The 16,244-nt window shown below is 52.2% G+C and overlaps 1 protein-coding gene across 3 annotated transcripts; it reads right to left on the reverse strand.

The window, feature by feature from the left end:
* Nucleotides 1-6,664: 6,664 nt before the first annotated feature.
* Nucleotides 6,665-16,221, reverse strand: NCDN (neurochondrin). 3 transcript variants are annotated; one of them, XM_084786265.1, is made up of 7 exons: nucleotides 16,088-16,221; nucleotides 14,724-14,864; nucleotides 12,633-13,601; nucleotides 11,247-11,488; nucleotides 9,999-10,223; nucleotides 9,437-9,579; nucleotides 6,665-8,185 (listed from the first exon to the last, which is right to left on the reverse strand). In XM_084786265.1, exons 2-7 carry the CDS (start codon nucleotides 14,844-14,846, stop codon nucleotides 7,749-7,751), a joined length of 2,139 nt encoding a protein of 712 aa, XP_084642391.1. In that variant the 5' UTR covers nucleotides 14,847-14,864; nucleotides 16,088-16,221; the 3' UTR covers nucleotides 6,665-7,748. The 3 variants fall into 3 exon arrangements, with proteins under 3 accessions (XP_084642391.1, XP_084642390.1, XP_084642392.1); XM_084786264.1 differs by lacking the exon at nucleotides 16,088-16,221 and adding an exon at nucleotides 15,730-15,912; XM_084786266.1 differs by lacking the exon at nucleotides 16,088-16,221 and adding an exon at nucleotides 15,291-15,674.
* Between the last annotated feature and the right edge of the window lie 23 nt (nucleotides 16,222-16,244).

Genomic DNA, 16,244 nt, shown 5'->3' on the forward strand with positions numbered 1-16,244 from the left:
TGGAGCTCAGGGTCGTTATTGCTTGCGGTCTTGAACTCAGGAGTGGTATCCAATTGAGCCTCGCTCCTGAGTGAGTGGCTGTGTAAATCCTGAGCAAGTCTGGCTTCCTTTCGCAGCTCTATTTCTGCTGCTTCATCAATAGGTAAAGGAGGATGGAGAGAAGCCGCTATTTTCTTATCTTTCTTTCTAGTGAAGGGAACAGGCAGACAAGGAGGTAAAAGTAACACCGCTGAGAGAGATGAGACCATTAACCTCCCTGATGTGTGTGGTCTAGGTGGGTTTCCCACAATGCGCACGGCTAGTATGGAACTCAGGTTGGCTTCTTTCAGTCTGGCCGGGGGGGAAGGGTGTGGAGCTGTGAGGAAAGGGTAAGGCTAGCTAGCAACCAAGGGTTCATCCCTAGGAGCTTCCTAGAGGCCAGTACCAGAAGTTAGGAAGGCAGCTGCGGCAGCTGTGCTGCCTTCCTCTTCAGGACAGATCCAAGATCTGGTGTGAGGCTGAGTTTGTGTTATTCAAGTCTGTGGCAACTTCCTTCGTCCTCTACCCCCAACCTCAGTCATGAGACAGCTGAAATTAATCTCCAAGATAAATGTTGGTGGGCTCCTGTGGGGAAAGTCCAGAAACCGTGATGAGGAAGATGGACCCAGCTTGGGGGAACCCCTCTGCTCTTCTGACAGGCTTGGGATGGGCTCCCTCTGTCTGTCTCTGTCTTCCCTGAGTTCCTTCACTCTTCCTTGGCACCACCTCCTCTTACTCTATTTCCCTTTTTCTTTTCACCACCTTTCATCATTGTCATATTCTTTTATTTTTTTCTTTCAAGTTTTTATTTTTTTATTTTATGTGCTTTAGTGTTTTACCTGCATGTATGTCTGTAGGAATGAAGGTGTTGGGGCCCCTGGCATTAGAGTTACATAAAGTTGTGAGCTGCCATATAGGAGCTGGGAATTGAACCCAGGTCCTCTATAAGAACAGCTAATGCTCTCCACTGCTGAGCCATCTCTCCAGCCCGGTGTCTACATTCTTTTTATTTTTATTCTATGTCCATTGGTGTTTTGCCTGCATGTATGTCTGTGTGAGGGTGTCAGATCTTGGAGTTACAGATATGTGGGTGCTGGGAATTGAACCCAAGTCCTTTGGAAGAACAGTCAGTACTCTTAACCACTGAGCCATCTCTCCAGCCGCCCCCCCCTGCTGCCCCCCCTCATGCTTCTGGAGCAAGTTCATCCTCTTCCCATTTGTTCCCCTGTTACCCCCAAATGTGTCCTCCTCAGGCTGTCAATCTGATTAGAAATGTATACAGGTGCCAACGGGATGATCCCTCAGGGGCACCTGTTCTCAACCTGTGGGTCTCTACCCCTTTATGGTAGTGGGGCTGTCAAATGACCCTCCCACAGGGGTCGCCTAAGACCATCGGAAAACACAGATATTTACGTACATCACGACTCATAACAGTAGCAAAATTACGGTTATAAAGGAGCCACCTTCTAATTGGGGTGAGGAACTGTATTAAATGATCACAGTCCTAGGACAGTTGAGAACCACTGCCTCAGGCCGTCTCCTACAGCTATCATCGGAGTCTCCACGTTAAAAGCTGAACTCACATCTCTACCAACCCATCCCCCACCTGCTTCTCCTCCTGAATGCTGCAGCACCACAAATGATACCACACACTTCAACCTCCAGCCTTGCCAACTTTCTTGGGGGTGTTGCTGCTGCTGCTGCTGCTGCTGCTTATGGAACAGGGTGTCGCTGTAGTTCAGGGTGTAGCTCAGGCTAGCCCAGGACTCATGAACTTTCTGCTCCAGCTTCACAAGTGCCAGCATTGCCGGCACGAAACACCACACCAACACCTGAACGTTTCTGCTTATAACCCATAAACATCCACCACGGAAGAGACTGAGCAGGCGTCTCAGAAAGCACATCGCACCCCCCCTTTTCAGAGCCTCGGACTTCCTTACTCTCGCCTTCATAGACATGCCTCAAAGTGTGGTACCTGGTCCAGCATCACCAATGACATTTGGAAACTCGGTAGAAATGTGAGTCCTTGGCTCTACCTCAGACCCACCGAACCAGCAATTCTGCAGTAGAGTCCAGCAATCTGTTTAAATAAAGCCCTAATGTGATCGAGGTTGCACTGTGTAGACCCTGGCAGCAAACCTCTAACAGAGGTTTCTTACTCTTGTGATCCATTTCTGGATCCTCTGTTCAGCACCTTTTACCTGGACCATGTATGTATGTTCCTTCCCTACGGAAAATGCTTCTGGGATCCATGACCATGGCCCACGTCAGGAACGAAACTTGACTAGCTGCCGTTCTAGGACTCCTGGTAACTTTTCCTTTCCTGCTCTGTGAGTCACTTCACAAGAAGTCTAAAGGAGGGGCCGGAGAGCCAGCTAAGAGTACTGGCTGCATTTCTAGAAGAGCCAGGTTCCATTTCCACTCGGCAGTAACAACCATCTGAACTCCAGTTCCAGGTGATCTGACGCCCTCTTCTGGCTTGCACAGGCACTGCACCCATGTGATGTACAGACAAACACCCCCACACATAAAACAGGAAATAAATTTTCAAAAAAAGAAAGGAAGGAAGAAAGAAGACGTCTAAAGAAGTGGGAAAGGACCTATCTTTAATCCTAGCACTCGGGGAGGCAGAGGCAGGTGGATCTCTGTGAGTTCGAGGCCAGCCTGGTCTTCAAAGTGAGTTCAAGACAGCCAGGACTACAAGAGAAGCCCTGTCTCGAAAAACAAAACAGAAAAGTGGAAAGAATATCTAGCACTCTTCTTGGTGTGTGTCAAGGGGCCAACGAATGCCTACTAAATAAGTAAGCGAATGAAAAGATGTTTACAATTTCCCAAGTCTATTAAGGGACTCTTTCCACATGACCCAGGGAAGCTATACCTGGGTAGCTACAACAAGGCCTGTTATGATCCGAGGAGCTCATCTGACAGATAAGTAATTCTGCTTATTTCTTCTGGGGAGGGGCGTGTGCTCCACCATCTGCTTCTCTGGAGATCAGTAGAGCTGTGGAACACCGGGCCTTCAGACTGGGCCCTGAAGGATACTTAAGGGATGAGAGTTCTTCACTTTGTAAAGCATGCAGGTGGTGCTTTCTTTTTCCTTTTATTTATTTAGGTTCTTCAAGATAGGGTTTCTCTGTGTAACAGACCTGGCTATCCTGGAACTGGCTTTGTAGACCAGGCTAGCCTCAAACTCATAGAGATCTGCCTGCCTCTGCCTCTTGAGCACTGGGATTATAGGCATGAGCCACCCACGCCCAGCTACAGGTGATAATTTCTTATGGCCTGTTCCTTGAGACAAATGCACTCGGATGGAGTTCTGGGATATGCACAGAGGCACCCCTGGGAAGTGGCGTGGAGGCGCAACAGGCACGGATGCATTCATAAGATGTGCAAACAGGATATTCATTGGCACACAGTTACGCATGTTCAAATATACATGAACTCTCACTTGACATGCTTGGCTTATTTCTCTTCATGTTTCTCTCTCTCTCTCTCTCTCTCTCTCTCTCTCTCTCCCCTCCCTTGCTATCTCTTTTGGTTTTTCAAGACAGGGTTTCTCTGTATAGCTTTACCTGTCTTGGAACTTGCTCTGTAGTCCAGGCTGGCCTTGAACTCACTATAGATCTGCCTGCCTTTGCCTACCAAGTGCTGATATTAAAGGCGTGTGCTGCCACCACCCAGCTCTCATTTATTTATTTATTTATTTATTTATTTATTTATTTATTTTGAGACAGGGTCTCTCTGTGTAGCCTTGGCCGTCCTGGACTCACTTTGTAGACCAGGCTAGCCTCGAACTCACAGCGATCCGCCGGCCTCTGCCTCCCGAGTGCTGGGATTAAAGGCGTGCGCCACCACGCCCGGCTTCCTTTATTTTTTAAAAAAATATTTATTTATTTTCATTTTATGTGCATTGGTGTTTTGCTTGCATGTATGTCTATGTGAGGGTGTCAGATCTTGACAGTTGTGAGCTGCCATGTGGTTGCTGGGAATTGAACCCTGGTCCTCTGGAAGAACAGTCAGTGCTCTTAACCACTGAGCCATCTCTCCAGCCCCTCTCCTCTCTCCCTCTCTCCCTCTCTCCTAAAGAAAACTTTGGCCTCCGTTGTTGACGGAACCATACCATATTCCTCCTAACGGGTCTGTCTGCAAGTGTTCCCTTGGTGAGGGAAATCTGGCAAAAGATGCTGAGGCTCCATCTGGTGGCTGGAGCTTACCACTGCAGCTCAGCTCTTGAAAGCTGGTCTCAGCTGAAGCTCACAAGAGCAAGCTCAGCCTTGCAAGTTTCAGCTTAGCCCACTGCCTACTCTGGAGCAGGAACCCTCTCACCATGCCTCATGAGAGGACAGAACACAGTCTGCTTTACTGGATTTGCCATGCAGGAGACCAAATCAATGACAAAGACCATAGACAGTAATTACGTGCTCTGCGGCCCTTCCCTGGACTGTCACTCCCATGATTGGAAGGAACCTCTACATTGACAGCCCCCAAATCTGTTATCCTCTCAAATGCCTTTCCATGCTCTAGGCTAGGAGAGGGAACTACTCTTTGGACATCCCATAAGCAACACAAACCATTTACCGAACAGATTCCTTTACACACCCGAGTCTCTCCCAATGTTTCCCATGACAAAAGTGGCCCCACTAATCACACAGCGGTCCCCTGGAGCATCCTTGGCTTCCCGTTCTCTGTTCTTCTTCCCTTATAATTTATCTTTAAGTCCTAGTTCCTAACTCCCACCTAGGCCATCCTCAGTCTCATTACCACTGGCTTTGTTTTGATTTATTACCATTTAATCTCCTCTAAAATAAGCAGTCTGGTCCCTTGACATGGTCTCATGTTTAAAAGACTGGGGGGGGGGGGAAGGACTGGGTATCAGGCTGGAGAGATGCCTCAGAGGTTAAGAGCACTGACTGTTCATCCAGAGGTCCTGAGTTCAATTCCCAGGAACCACATGGTGGCTCACAACCATCTATATATAATGTGATCTGGTGCCCTTTTCTGGCCTGCAGGTGTCATAATAAATAAATAAATAAATAAATAATAAATCTTTTTTTAAAATAAAAAAATAAAATGCTGGGTATCAAGCCATGCAGTGGTGGTGGTGGCCACCATTAATCCCAGCACTCAGGAGGCAGAGGCGGGTGGATCTGAATCTCTGAGTTTTGAGGGCAGCCTGGTATTCAGAGCAAACTCCAGGACAGCCAAGGCTAGATAGAGAAACTCTATCTCAAAGAAATCATAAAGTAATAATAATAAAATAATATAGTAGTAGTAGTAATCGTAATAAAAATAAAATAATAATAATAATAATAATAATAATAATAATAATAATAATAATAATAAATAATGCTGGGCATTATACACTATGATCTGGCCCAACCTCACACTCACTGTCTCCTGCCTTGCTGCAGCAGGAAAAGGCCTGCCTTTACACCTACACTCTTCTGCTGGCCTGCCTGGGAAGCCCCCTCTGAACTCTCAGGTCCCGGGGGCAAGGTTTAGTTTTCTGGTCTTGCTCAAGTCTAGGGAGCTTGAAGTTCCAGGCCCATTTTGTTTTGGCCTCCATCCAAATCATTGCTAACACCTTTCATTACCTTGTTTCTCTTCTGGGTATTAAGCTGCTTGCTCGGGTTAGACTGTCTTCTCGTGTTTACCTGAGACTCCAGTTCTCCAGCGAATAAACGCAAACAATAGCCAACCACAGGTAAGCAATAGGGTGCGCCCAGTGAATGCTCACAGCTTGAGGGCCTAGACTGCACACACAGGGATGAGGGTCATATTACGGCTCCGACCTGACAGCTTTGGCTCCAGCCTCGATTGGCCCTTTCTGTTCTCATTTGCTTTGGAGCTCAGGGCAACAGTTGGTAGCCTGAAAGCTACATTTGGTTTCTGTTGTTTGGGGTTTTTTTTGTTTTGGGTTTTTATTTTTATTTTTTGGTTTTTCAACACAGGGTTTCTCTGAGCAGCCTTGGCTGTCCTGGACTCGCTTTGTAGACTAGGTTGGGCTCGAACTCACAGCGATCCACCTACCTTGGCTTTTGTGTTTTGTTAGGCCAATAGTGACTTAATTGAAAAGAAAGTTTTCAATGTTTGAGTTGGATCCCACATAAAACTTAGGATTTCCAATTTCCTTAGAGGTTGGAACATGGCCTGTGAGATGCGCAGTGGGTAAAGGTCCTTGCCACATAAGCTTGCCCTCCAAAGCTGCCCCCCAACTTTCATGAGTGCTATGGCACATGTACCCATCTCCAATCACATTTTTTTTTAAATCAGAGGGTGTGTCAGTGACCCTGGAAACGAGTTGCTGAAAAGAGACAGTACTCTTTCCTATTTTTGGTTGTAAGCCCAGCCTTTAACACCTGAGCCATCTCGCCAGCCCGACAGTACTCTTTTCTGAGAGCCCCACCAGGCCCAGTCACATCAACATTTGGGCTTATGAACTTGTCTTACTAGGAGAGGGTGTGTCTAAAACTTCCCTTCATGTAAAACCGGAACTATGGTGCTTTCTTCCCAGCTCCTGGGGGGGGGGGGAGATGGATGAGAGCATCTGTTAATCATTTAGAGGAATACATGCTGGCAGACAGTGCTGAGCAGGTCAAGAGTCTGAAAGGCCCAGAGTATGTGCAGGGCAGACCACAAAGGAGGCTTTTCATCACCAATAAACATTTATTGAGTGTCCACATGTGCACAGCTTTGAACTTGGCGATCACAGAACGCACTGGGGGGGCGGGGAGGGGAGAAGCAAGGGGTCAGGTGTATGCGGGTCTCCACGGGTTCAAAACAGCAGTTCCTGCTGGAGCCGCCAGTCGCGTCTCCCTGCAGAGAAGAGTCTTAGCAGGGCCTGGGGTAGGGGAGTTGAAGCCAGGCACCACGGTGGCAGTGGAGTGCAATCACTGGGAAAACATGCGCATTCTAGGACGGTGTGACCTCCTGTTCCTGGCTCCAGCCAGGCCAGATGGTCCCAGGGGCGCAGGGATCTGATGCTCAGGTGTCCAAGCAGGGATAAGGACAAGCAAATAAATAACCCCAACCCCATCCTTGCTCTGCGGCAGCGTGACACAAAAGCTCAAGAGACCTGGGACCAAGGGCTCTTGGGTCGCCTCAAGGAAGCGCAGGTGGAAGGAGGTTCCCCACCCCCCTGACTAGTCTGCCTCCTCCAAACTGCCCCAAGGACAGGGACAACTCAGACCCTGGGTCACTAAGGTTGAAAGGAAGAACTGTGACGTCAATGGCCCGAGACTGCTCTCTGTCCAAGAGGACCAAAGGCAAAAGCCAAACGGCCAACTTAAAGGGCGCGGACCTAGGGGAGCCAAAAGGGGCACCACAGCCTTGGGGAGACCACGCCCTGGCCGGCAGGGCACATGGGCTGCGGCAGTCAGCGCCTGCCAGCCCGCTCCTACCCTGGGACCTCCCTCCCATCAGGGAGCCAGACATTGGGTATAATGGTATTTAGTTGCCCTCTTCCTGGGGGCTGCTCCAACCACCTTCCCCGGCCTGGCGGGGCCAACCTCTGTTCCAAGCCGATCCCTGCCCCAAGGGGGCTGGGGGCAGGATGCAGTTTCTTATACTTGAGAGGTGGGCATCATGCCCTAGCCCTCAGAAAAGCCAGAAAGCTGGGGTGTTTGTAGGGGAAGTCTGAAGAAGGGGTCCAGTTTGGGGGCTTCAGGGAAGATGCTTCCTCCCTCCTTCCCTCGCTGCCCGCCCCCGAGTCTGTCCCCACTGGATGGCCCTCAGGGCTCTGACAGGCACTGCTCCAAGGCAGCCATGCGGTAATGGCTGGCTGTTTCCTCACCGGCCTGCAGCCTCATGGCCTCCCGGCACAGCCGGTTAGCCCTAGCCAGTTCTACCAGCACACCCTGGTAGGCAGCCACCATCTCAGGCTTGACGGAGTTGGGGCTTACACTACCTAGCAGCTGTAGCAGCTCCTGTGGCCAGCGGGAGCGCAGGGCGGCAGGTGCCAGCCAGGGCAACAGCGGCACACAACCTGTGAAGGCCTGCATGCCCAGGAACCAGAGCTCTTGCAAGTCAGCCCAGATGCCCTCATAGTCAGGGGACAGAGCTAACACCGCCTGATCAGAGCCAGGGGTGGCCCGTGCCACATGGGACTGTGACAGGAAGAGGATGGCAGCTGCGAAGAAACCTCGGGAGGCTGGGGTTCCCTGGAGAGCTGAAAGGAATGGAGAACGCAGTAAAGTAAGCACTGGACCAGTGCCTCCCATCCCTCCTGTGTGGACGTACTCAGAGAGGAGACACATCACCTGCACTCAGACTGCCTGGGTTTGAAGCCTACCTTTGACACCTATAGTGTGATACTGGGTGTTGAAACTTTTCTAGTTTTCTTTCAGTTTCTTAATTTAAGATGGAGCCAGTAGCATGCTGATCTTAGCAATTTGTTGGAGAATTAATAATCTAGGCACACTCCATCATCAAGACCTCTAAACGCATAAGAGGTAGGAGTAAGCCTCATCTTAAGACATAAGAAAAGACCTTCCTCAGGGATTCCACAGCAGGGACCAGCAGCTGGTGGCCCAGAGAGAGGATGAACTAATTTGATTTCTGGCCAGAAGAGGGCGCCAAAGAGGACAGTGAGCAGTGACCCAGCTCTGGCACACCTGCCATTCAGGGGTTCACGAGCCCCTTCTTCAGATGCCCAGGAAGCTGTTCAACTAATGTGGTAGCATTTGTGGGGGAGCCAACATTGGGCCAGTAGCTTTGGTGACTCTCCTTGGGCGCTAAATGCAAAGGGGTTCCTAGTTTAGAGATATGTTCCCCTTCCACGGCAGGGTGCCCTGCTGGGATCCCCACACAGAAAACAGGCAGCTGAGGGTATGGGCACATTACACCCTGTTCCTAGGCATCTGCTCAGTTTCTCCCATCTGACAGATGGGGCACAGGGAACAGGCGGGGACAGAGGGACCCAAGCAGACACCCACGGTCAAAGTGGGAGACACTGAGGGCTGTCAGGGGCTGGAGGGGACGCCCTGCCCCCTGCACACAGCCAGAGGGAGGTAGGGCATGGAGAAGCCATGCTCAGAGGGTAGTGCTGATGTGTGCGTCTCCGAGTGGGATGAGGTGCTACGTGGTAAAAACCTCAATGCAGCAAACTGGGTTTGTGACTCAGGGCCTGGATGGGGGCAGCGCCACCCTAAAGACCCAGGATTCATAGTTGCCAGGCTGCCGGGGATCCCAGGTACCCATGCCTGCGCCTCTGAACAGGTCTGTACCGAACACCCACCAGGCCTTGCCTTAAAAGTCTTTAAAAGGAAGAGAATCTTATCATTCTGGGAAGAAGGGTGGGGGTGGAAATGGAGAATTACTGTAGATTGCCTCTCAATGGGAAAATTCTGCTAAACCCTTTTCAGAAAGCTTAGGTTCTTGCGCAGCAAGTCCACTCAGGTGTTCTGTGCCCAAGACTTACCTGGAGAGGTGCTAAGGAGCCGGGCCATGAGGAGGCCCAGGGTGGCCACATTGGCAGCTAGAAGCAGTCTCCCTTGCTGCTGCACTAGTGAGGGCAGTGACGTCATCAGGGTGTTCATAAGAGACGTGAAGCAGGCATCGCGCCTGGGGAGAAAAGGAGCGGAGGATGGGGCAGGCACAGGGTTCGTAGACTCTACCACACCCCTTGGGAAGCCTGGCACCTGAGGCGTCTAGCTTTACCAGGCCAGGGCTTGGCAGGACTTCATGCAGCAGGGTGAAGTGCTAACTTCTGACTTTTAGCCCTACCATCTGGGATGCTCGGTTGCCAAGGAGCTGAGTTGAGTGACAGCTGGAGCAGACAGACATACCCTGGGGTACCCGGGGCTCTGGATACAACAAGTCCTCAAGTGGCACTGGCTCTGCCTGCCCTGAAACCCGCTTACACTAACGACCAGAGAAACCTTCAGATACAGCGAAACTAAGCTGTAACTAAACCAACTGGCGTGACAGCGAAGGTTCCTCTGCTGCCATGGACCCCTCCCAGCCTCTCGCAAGCCCCTCACTTGATCAGCCCTGGAGCAGTGACCACCAGGTTGAGGAAGATGTGACAACAGGTCTGCAGGCCGATCTCTACGCTGTCTGGCAGCACTGAGGTGTCATGGCCGGGAGATGTGAGTTCCCACTGCTGCAAGAAGTACTTGCACAGAAGCGAGGGGGCGCCTTCCTTGATCAGGATCTCGCGGGGCCCATCTTCAACAGTCAGATGACACCAGCCGGGCAGGAGGAGCCTGTAGACATAGAGACAGATAAGGATGAGGGTAGAAGATGCCTTTTCCCAGGGCACCCAAATTAAGGAAATGTAGAGGTCAGGGGAGGAAAACTCACTTTTACAGTACTGCTGAGAAAGCTCAGACGTCAGAGTCACATAACCGGAGTTCATGGGCTGGGCCACATGGTAGGATTGTGGCCTATGTATTTCTCAATCTCTGAGGCTCATTTCCATCTTTTTTTTTAATTTTAATTTTTTTTTTTAATTTTATTTCTTGAGGCAGGGTCTTACTCGGCAGCCCAGGGTGACTTTGGACTCACAGCAATGCTGCCTTACTTCCCAATTGCTGATAGTAAAGGTGTGTGAGCCACCAAGCTTGGCCGTTTTTATTTTTTAAATGTGGATGAGATTTCTGTCAGATTTGCTATGTGGACCAAATGAAATTGTTCTGGAAAAGTATATAGCACAATACCTGGCTTTGTAGCAGATGCTCAGTAAACCTAAAATCTGTTTTTAATAAAAATCTGGGGAATCAGCTGGGCATGGTGGTGCATATGTTAATCCCAGCACTTGGGGGGAAAAGGCAGGCGGATCTCTGTGAGGTTTAAGCCAGCCTGGTCTACATAAGGAGTTCCAAGACAGTTAGGGCTACACGGTGAGACCCTGCTTAAAAAAAAAAAAAAAGAAAGAAAGAAAGAAAAGAAAAAGGGGGGGGGAGATGACAAGCAGCAGTTCTTCTGTGGGGGTAAAGCCCCCAAAACAAACAAATAAATAATCCTAAGGGGACACTCATGAATTATCAGGGAGCGTAGTTTAGAGGAAAGAGGGTGTCCCTATGTGACCCTTTTCTTTTTCTTTGCTTTTATATTTTGTCCCCTCTCTTTGGGGACAGGGTCTTGCCATGTCTCCATAGGCTTTCAGGGACTGGTGCTCTTAGTCTTGCCTCAGCCTCCTAAATGCTGGCGTTCCAGGCATGTGCCCCACTCCCGGAAACCTTTTGTCTGGAATGGTCTGGCTGGACAACTCATAATTATAAACTCACCGGAGAGCGTCCCCTGGCCAGGAAGGCCCTGGCGTAGTGGGGGAGATGGCCAAGTTAGCCACTTGCTGTGAAATGTCATTGGCCTCCTCAGCCTCCTCATAGAGTGTCTTGGCGTAGCGGACGAGGAAGGGCAGCAGCTGGCACACCTCCTTACGCAGGGATGAGGTCTCCTCTGCCAGCCAGGCACCCAGGATCCGCACCGAGGCAAACACAAAGGGTTCTTTCTGCTTCTCCGGCCCCACCTGTTGTCACAAGACCCCAGTGAAATGGAGCGGAGACAGATACGCACCTCTGCCTCCCCAGCCTGCCAGTGACACAGCTAGTGGGGAACCCTGGGCTGCGTTCCCACTAAAGGTGGCACCGAGGGCCAGTGAGATGGCTCAGTGGGTAAAGGGACTTTACAATCTCAGTTGGATTCCTAGCAATCACATGATGAAAGGAGAGAACTCATTTGTCTCCAAGCTCCACATGTGTGCTGTGGCATGCATGCACCGCCCCTCCAGCCTGTCTAAGAAATAGATAAATAATCATAACTTGAAACCAAAAAGAGGGGCACCAAGCCCACTTCTACCCAAAACCTAGCACTGTGGGGAGGGACTCACCCCACAGGGGCCGGTCAACCAGCAAGACCTCAGTGCAGACAATGTGGGTCTCAGACAGCATGTCTAATGCTTAGAGGCTCAAGGCACATACCCCTAATTCTCTACCTCTAAGGCAGCTGGGGGGGGGCAGGGGAAATTTAGCTAAATAGCATTTCTTTAGAGAGGCTCTGAATTGAGAGGCCAGGTGAGGAAAAGACTTGCCATTAAGTAATGAGGAGTCACCCCTATTTGGGTTAAATCAGAGCTAGGCATGATTTACTGGACGTAAGGCCGGTGAAGCAGGCAGGCCACTGAAGAGACCAATCAATCAAGCCTGAATCCTAATGGAACACAAGAGGTGGCCTCGAAAATACGGACAGGAAAGGCGATAGTAGGGGAAAAGAAATTTAGCTGCCACTCTCGAGGCAGGAACCAGGCCACTCCCTGCCCCCGCGCCTTTCTCCTGCATCCTACAAGTTGACACGTTAAGACGCGTAAACATGCAGACGTTGTTTCTATGTGAGAAAATGCTGCAGAGTGAGCTGAATAGACAGCTTCGATTTTGCGTGTGATGTGTAGAGTGTGTGTACTGGGGAGTATATGTGAGTGGGAGGTTACTGTGTTGTGTGTGTGTGCTGTGATCAGAGTGCACATATGGTGTGTGGTATGGTGCTTGTGTGGAGGCCCACGGCAGGGAGGGAGAGGGAAGGAGGCTCGGCCACACACTACTCCTAGAGTGCTCGCTGCAGCACCAGCATGTGCATGCTGCTACTCCTGGCTCCTCCGCAGGCCGCTGGATGCTTACCTGCAGCAGGTAGTGAATGACAGCTCCGATGGCCTCTTTCATGATGCTCACAAGCTGCACCTTCTGTGGCTCCTTAAGGAGGGACTGCTCACAGCGGGTGCACTCCTGGATTCCCAACTCCATAAGGGCGTAACAGGCGGTCACCACGTCTTCTTTCACCTCTGTGCCTGTCTCCTCCAGGGCCAGCCGCACCTCCACGCATGCCAGATTCACCAGCAGAGCCAGAAACTTGCTCCCAGAGCTGCCCACTGGGATCCAGTCGGAGCCACAGGCATGAGCCAGGCGGGCTGCCAGCTTCAATGCAGGGTTGCGCTGCCAGGAGCTCAACTTGCTTCCTAGGATGCGTGCCAGCCCGGCCTGCAGATCACGGTGGCATTCAGGGGGCACAGTTGTTGGGGGCAGAAAAAGGGGCAGCAGCTGGCAGAGCTCAAACTTGCTGGCATCCTCAGCTCTTTGGAAATCCTCACTGAGGCCTCGCAGCACAGCCAGCAGGTCGGGCTCCGCCTCCTTCCAGCACTGTGTCTCTGCAGCAGCTAGCAGCCCCACCAGGAGTGCCAGGGCCTGGTCAAAGCCGTAGCCATGCCCCAGGTATGCCTGGCACAGGGCAGACACTGTGCCACCAGCAATGAGGTGCCGGGGCCCTCGGGGTGTGCCTGCGACAGCTGTCAGGCACTGGTAGGTGTCATCAATCATGGAACGACGGGCAGCATCATCAGGGTCCCCCCGGGCCGTAAGGAATGTGCTAAGGATGGGGATCTTGTTCAGGACTTGGGGATGGCTGGCCAGTTCAGGGTCACTGCAGAAACAGGCCAGGAGGGCCACGCCCAAGGCCCGGAGAACATGGTCAGGGCAGCCATCAGGTGCCTCCTTAGTAGTCAGGAGTCGGTTGGGAAAGGTGAAGCCAACGGCATCAAAGATCCGTCGCCGGGTTTTGGCATCAATGTCCCCTGCTTTGACTGCCTTGGTCACCTATGGTGGGGGAAGGGGGCAGGCAAGGCACTATCAGCAGGAAGAAGGCAGATGTAGCAAACACTGTCCCTAGCCTGTTCCCTGGGCACTTGAGGGCTAGCAGGATGGGTTATGCAACAGGATCCATTCTGGGGTCATTTCGTCCAGCTCCTCCTCTCTCCTTGGAGACAGCCGGCTGTGACCTCTGAGATCCATGTCATCTGTGACCATCTCACGAGAAGGAGGTCCAGTGCCTCTTAACTATTCATTTGGACAAATGACCACCTCGTCACTTGAGGACTGCCTCCTGGTAGCTAACCCATTAGTCCACATGCTCACGACCTGGGACGCAAGGGGCTTTAGAACTCAGTGTTTAAAATCCTCTAAGGAGTCAGGGTCCTTCCTTAACTATCTGTCTCCAGAGAAGGCTCTGATCCATTTCCGCCACCTTCTCACGGGAAATGGCTCCTGTGTCTCGCTGCTCCGCGTGTCAAAACATTTCCCCTTACATTTCACCTAAACACCTCCTCTGCTGCAGTGTGAGCCCTTGACTCCAGAGCCTTCTCCCTGTTGCCATGGCAAACAAGCAACTGCTGCACTCCCTCCTCCCTTCACCCCCCACACACCAACTCATCCCCCCCCCTCCCACCCCAAGCACTGCAGTTCCTGCTCTGCTGTCCCCAGCCTGGGTTCCTCGAACAGAAGAAGACCCTTTCACTTCTACCGTACCCACTGCCGCTCTGGTCATCTCCTAGAACCTCTCGCTAGTTTACTTCCAATCCTGCTACTCCTTCAGGTCCAAGAAAAGCCACCCCAGCCCTCAAGTTCTCTGCACTAGTTACAACCTGCTGCTGTTGCCCTATGAGTCAGCTCCCATCTGCTCTGGGACGCCCCAGAAAGCAAATCCAGGCAGCCTCCTCCATGGTCCCAGTGCCACAGCCTTATTCACCTCTCTCTTCCTCTTCTCCCCCCCCCCCCTCCCAAGGGAGCAGAGTACAAAGGTAGAGGTCTCGGGCCTTTTCAGTGCCTTTGGCTTGCCACTACCACTTACATATCCCTGTCGACTTTGCTGACCCCATTCTTGGGAGGGGGGGTTCCTCCTGTCCAGCCCTCCCACCTTCCAATTATAAGCCAGGTCCTTACTAGCAGCAGGGCTGCAAACTGCTCACTGTCATTCTTGGCCTCACGGAGGGCTCCCAGGTAGCGCTCCAGGGTCGGGTTTCGGCTCTCTGCCTGGTTCAGAGCTGGCTCACAATCCGAGGCCATGATGCTCGCCTTGCCCAACTGTGAACACAAGAGGGACTGAGCATCCCTCTGCAGAGGAGGGGCGGGGGCGGGGGTGGAAGTGGAGGATGTAGGGAGGGATTAGCACAGAGGGAGGGGAGGGTGGATTTGGAAGGGTGGCTTCCTCATGACTGACCTCCCTGGGGGGGGGGAGCCCCTTTAAGAGGCTGGACCTGCAAATTATTTAGGATAAAGAAGGGACCCTGGTCCAAGGTCACCTCCAGAAAAGTGGGAAAAGAGGACCGTGCATGCAGCTGCTCAGCTGGACAGCTCTCCTCACCAGTCTAGAAGTGGGAAGGAGCTGGTCCCACTGCTCAGCAGGTCCTGGCACCTCTCCAGGAGGCACATGGGGAGTGAGTGGTGAGGGACAGACAGGGAGGAATGAAAACAGACACGGGTGAAGTTCGATTATCCGGACTCACTTACACGGGAGAAAAGGACATTCGAGGGTTCCTTTCCCCCCTCCCTTCTTCAGAGAAAGTAGACTGGCTTCAGCAGAAGTGAGAAGGCCAGCTCTCCAGAGAAGGTTCTGAAGACTCCCCTGAGGACCCACCCCTCCAGCCAGGGCTCTCAATCGCCCCCGCAGCCTCTTTGCCGTCTCTCCTTTCCCTCCCTCGGGCAGAGGCTTGCAGAGGCTGCAGGTGCAGGGGCTGCAGCAGCTGCAGGAGCGGCATTAACCCCTTGTGCTCCCTGTACTCTCCCTGACCGTCCCGCTACCAGCCTGTGGGTGCCGGCACTGGCTGGAGAAGAAAAAGAGGGGTCGGGTAGCTCTCAGGGATAACAGAATCCAAAAGCCGGATAATCGAAGCGGGGCTGCTGTGATGGAGAGATGAGAAGGGGGAGAAAGGATCCTGGCGGTCACCACCTGTCCCGCCGCAGCCAGGTCACAACACGACATTGATGAAGTCGAACGACAGGGCAGCGATGAGATCACACTTCACGATGGCGCGGTGATGTCACGGAGAGATCACAGCGAAATCACGACATGAAGGGGGACAGCCCCCAAATATGATAGGGCATATTTTAAATATATATATATATAGAAAGAGATAGATACTGAAAGGGGCTGTGACAAAATGGAGTCTCGACAGGGTACGGTGATGTCGCGGTATGGCACGATGGAGTCGCGATAGGGTCCCAGGGGAGTCTCGGCATCGATCAGCGCCCGCTCGGAGAGGCTCCGGCTGAGAGGCAGGGGAGGGCTTGAAGGGGGCTGAGCTCACCAGGCTGCGGCCCCGAGCGGCGAAGTCTTTCTCCGGGCGCGTTGCTCCGGGAGCCTGGGGCCGCTGCTCACGCCGCGTTGCCCACTCTTGGCTCCAGGCTGCAACAGCTCCACCCCCACCCCCGCATCACTCTCGACCAATCAGCGCTGGCCTCACT

This window comes from Acomys minous (assembly GCF_964271855.1).
Source record: "Acomys minous genome assembly, chromosome: 6".
NCBI lineage: Eukaryota > Metazoa > Chordata > Mammalia > Rodentia > Muridae > Acomys > Acomys minous.

Bases quoted from the DNA above. Each gene is read 5' to 3' on its own strand.
- NCDN (XM_084786264.1), bottom strand. From the start codon at position 15,762: ATGTCGTGTTGTGACCTGGCTGCGGCGGGACAG. The intron at 13,602-14,723 runs GTAAGGACCTGG...CCCCCACCATAG, and splicing joins AGTTTGCAGCCCTGCTGCTA to GTGACCAAGGCAGTCAAAGC. The intron at 9,580-9,998 runs GTGAGGGGCTTG...TTTTCTCCCCAG, and splicing joins ACTGCTCCAGGGCTGATCAA to GCGCGATGCCTGCTTCACGT.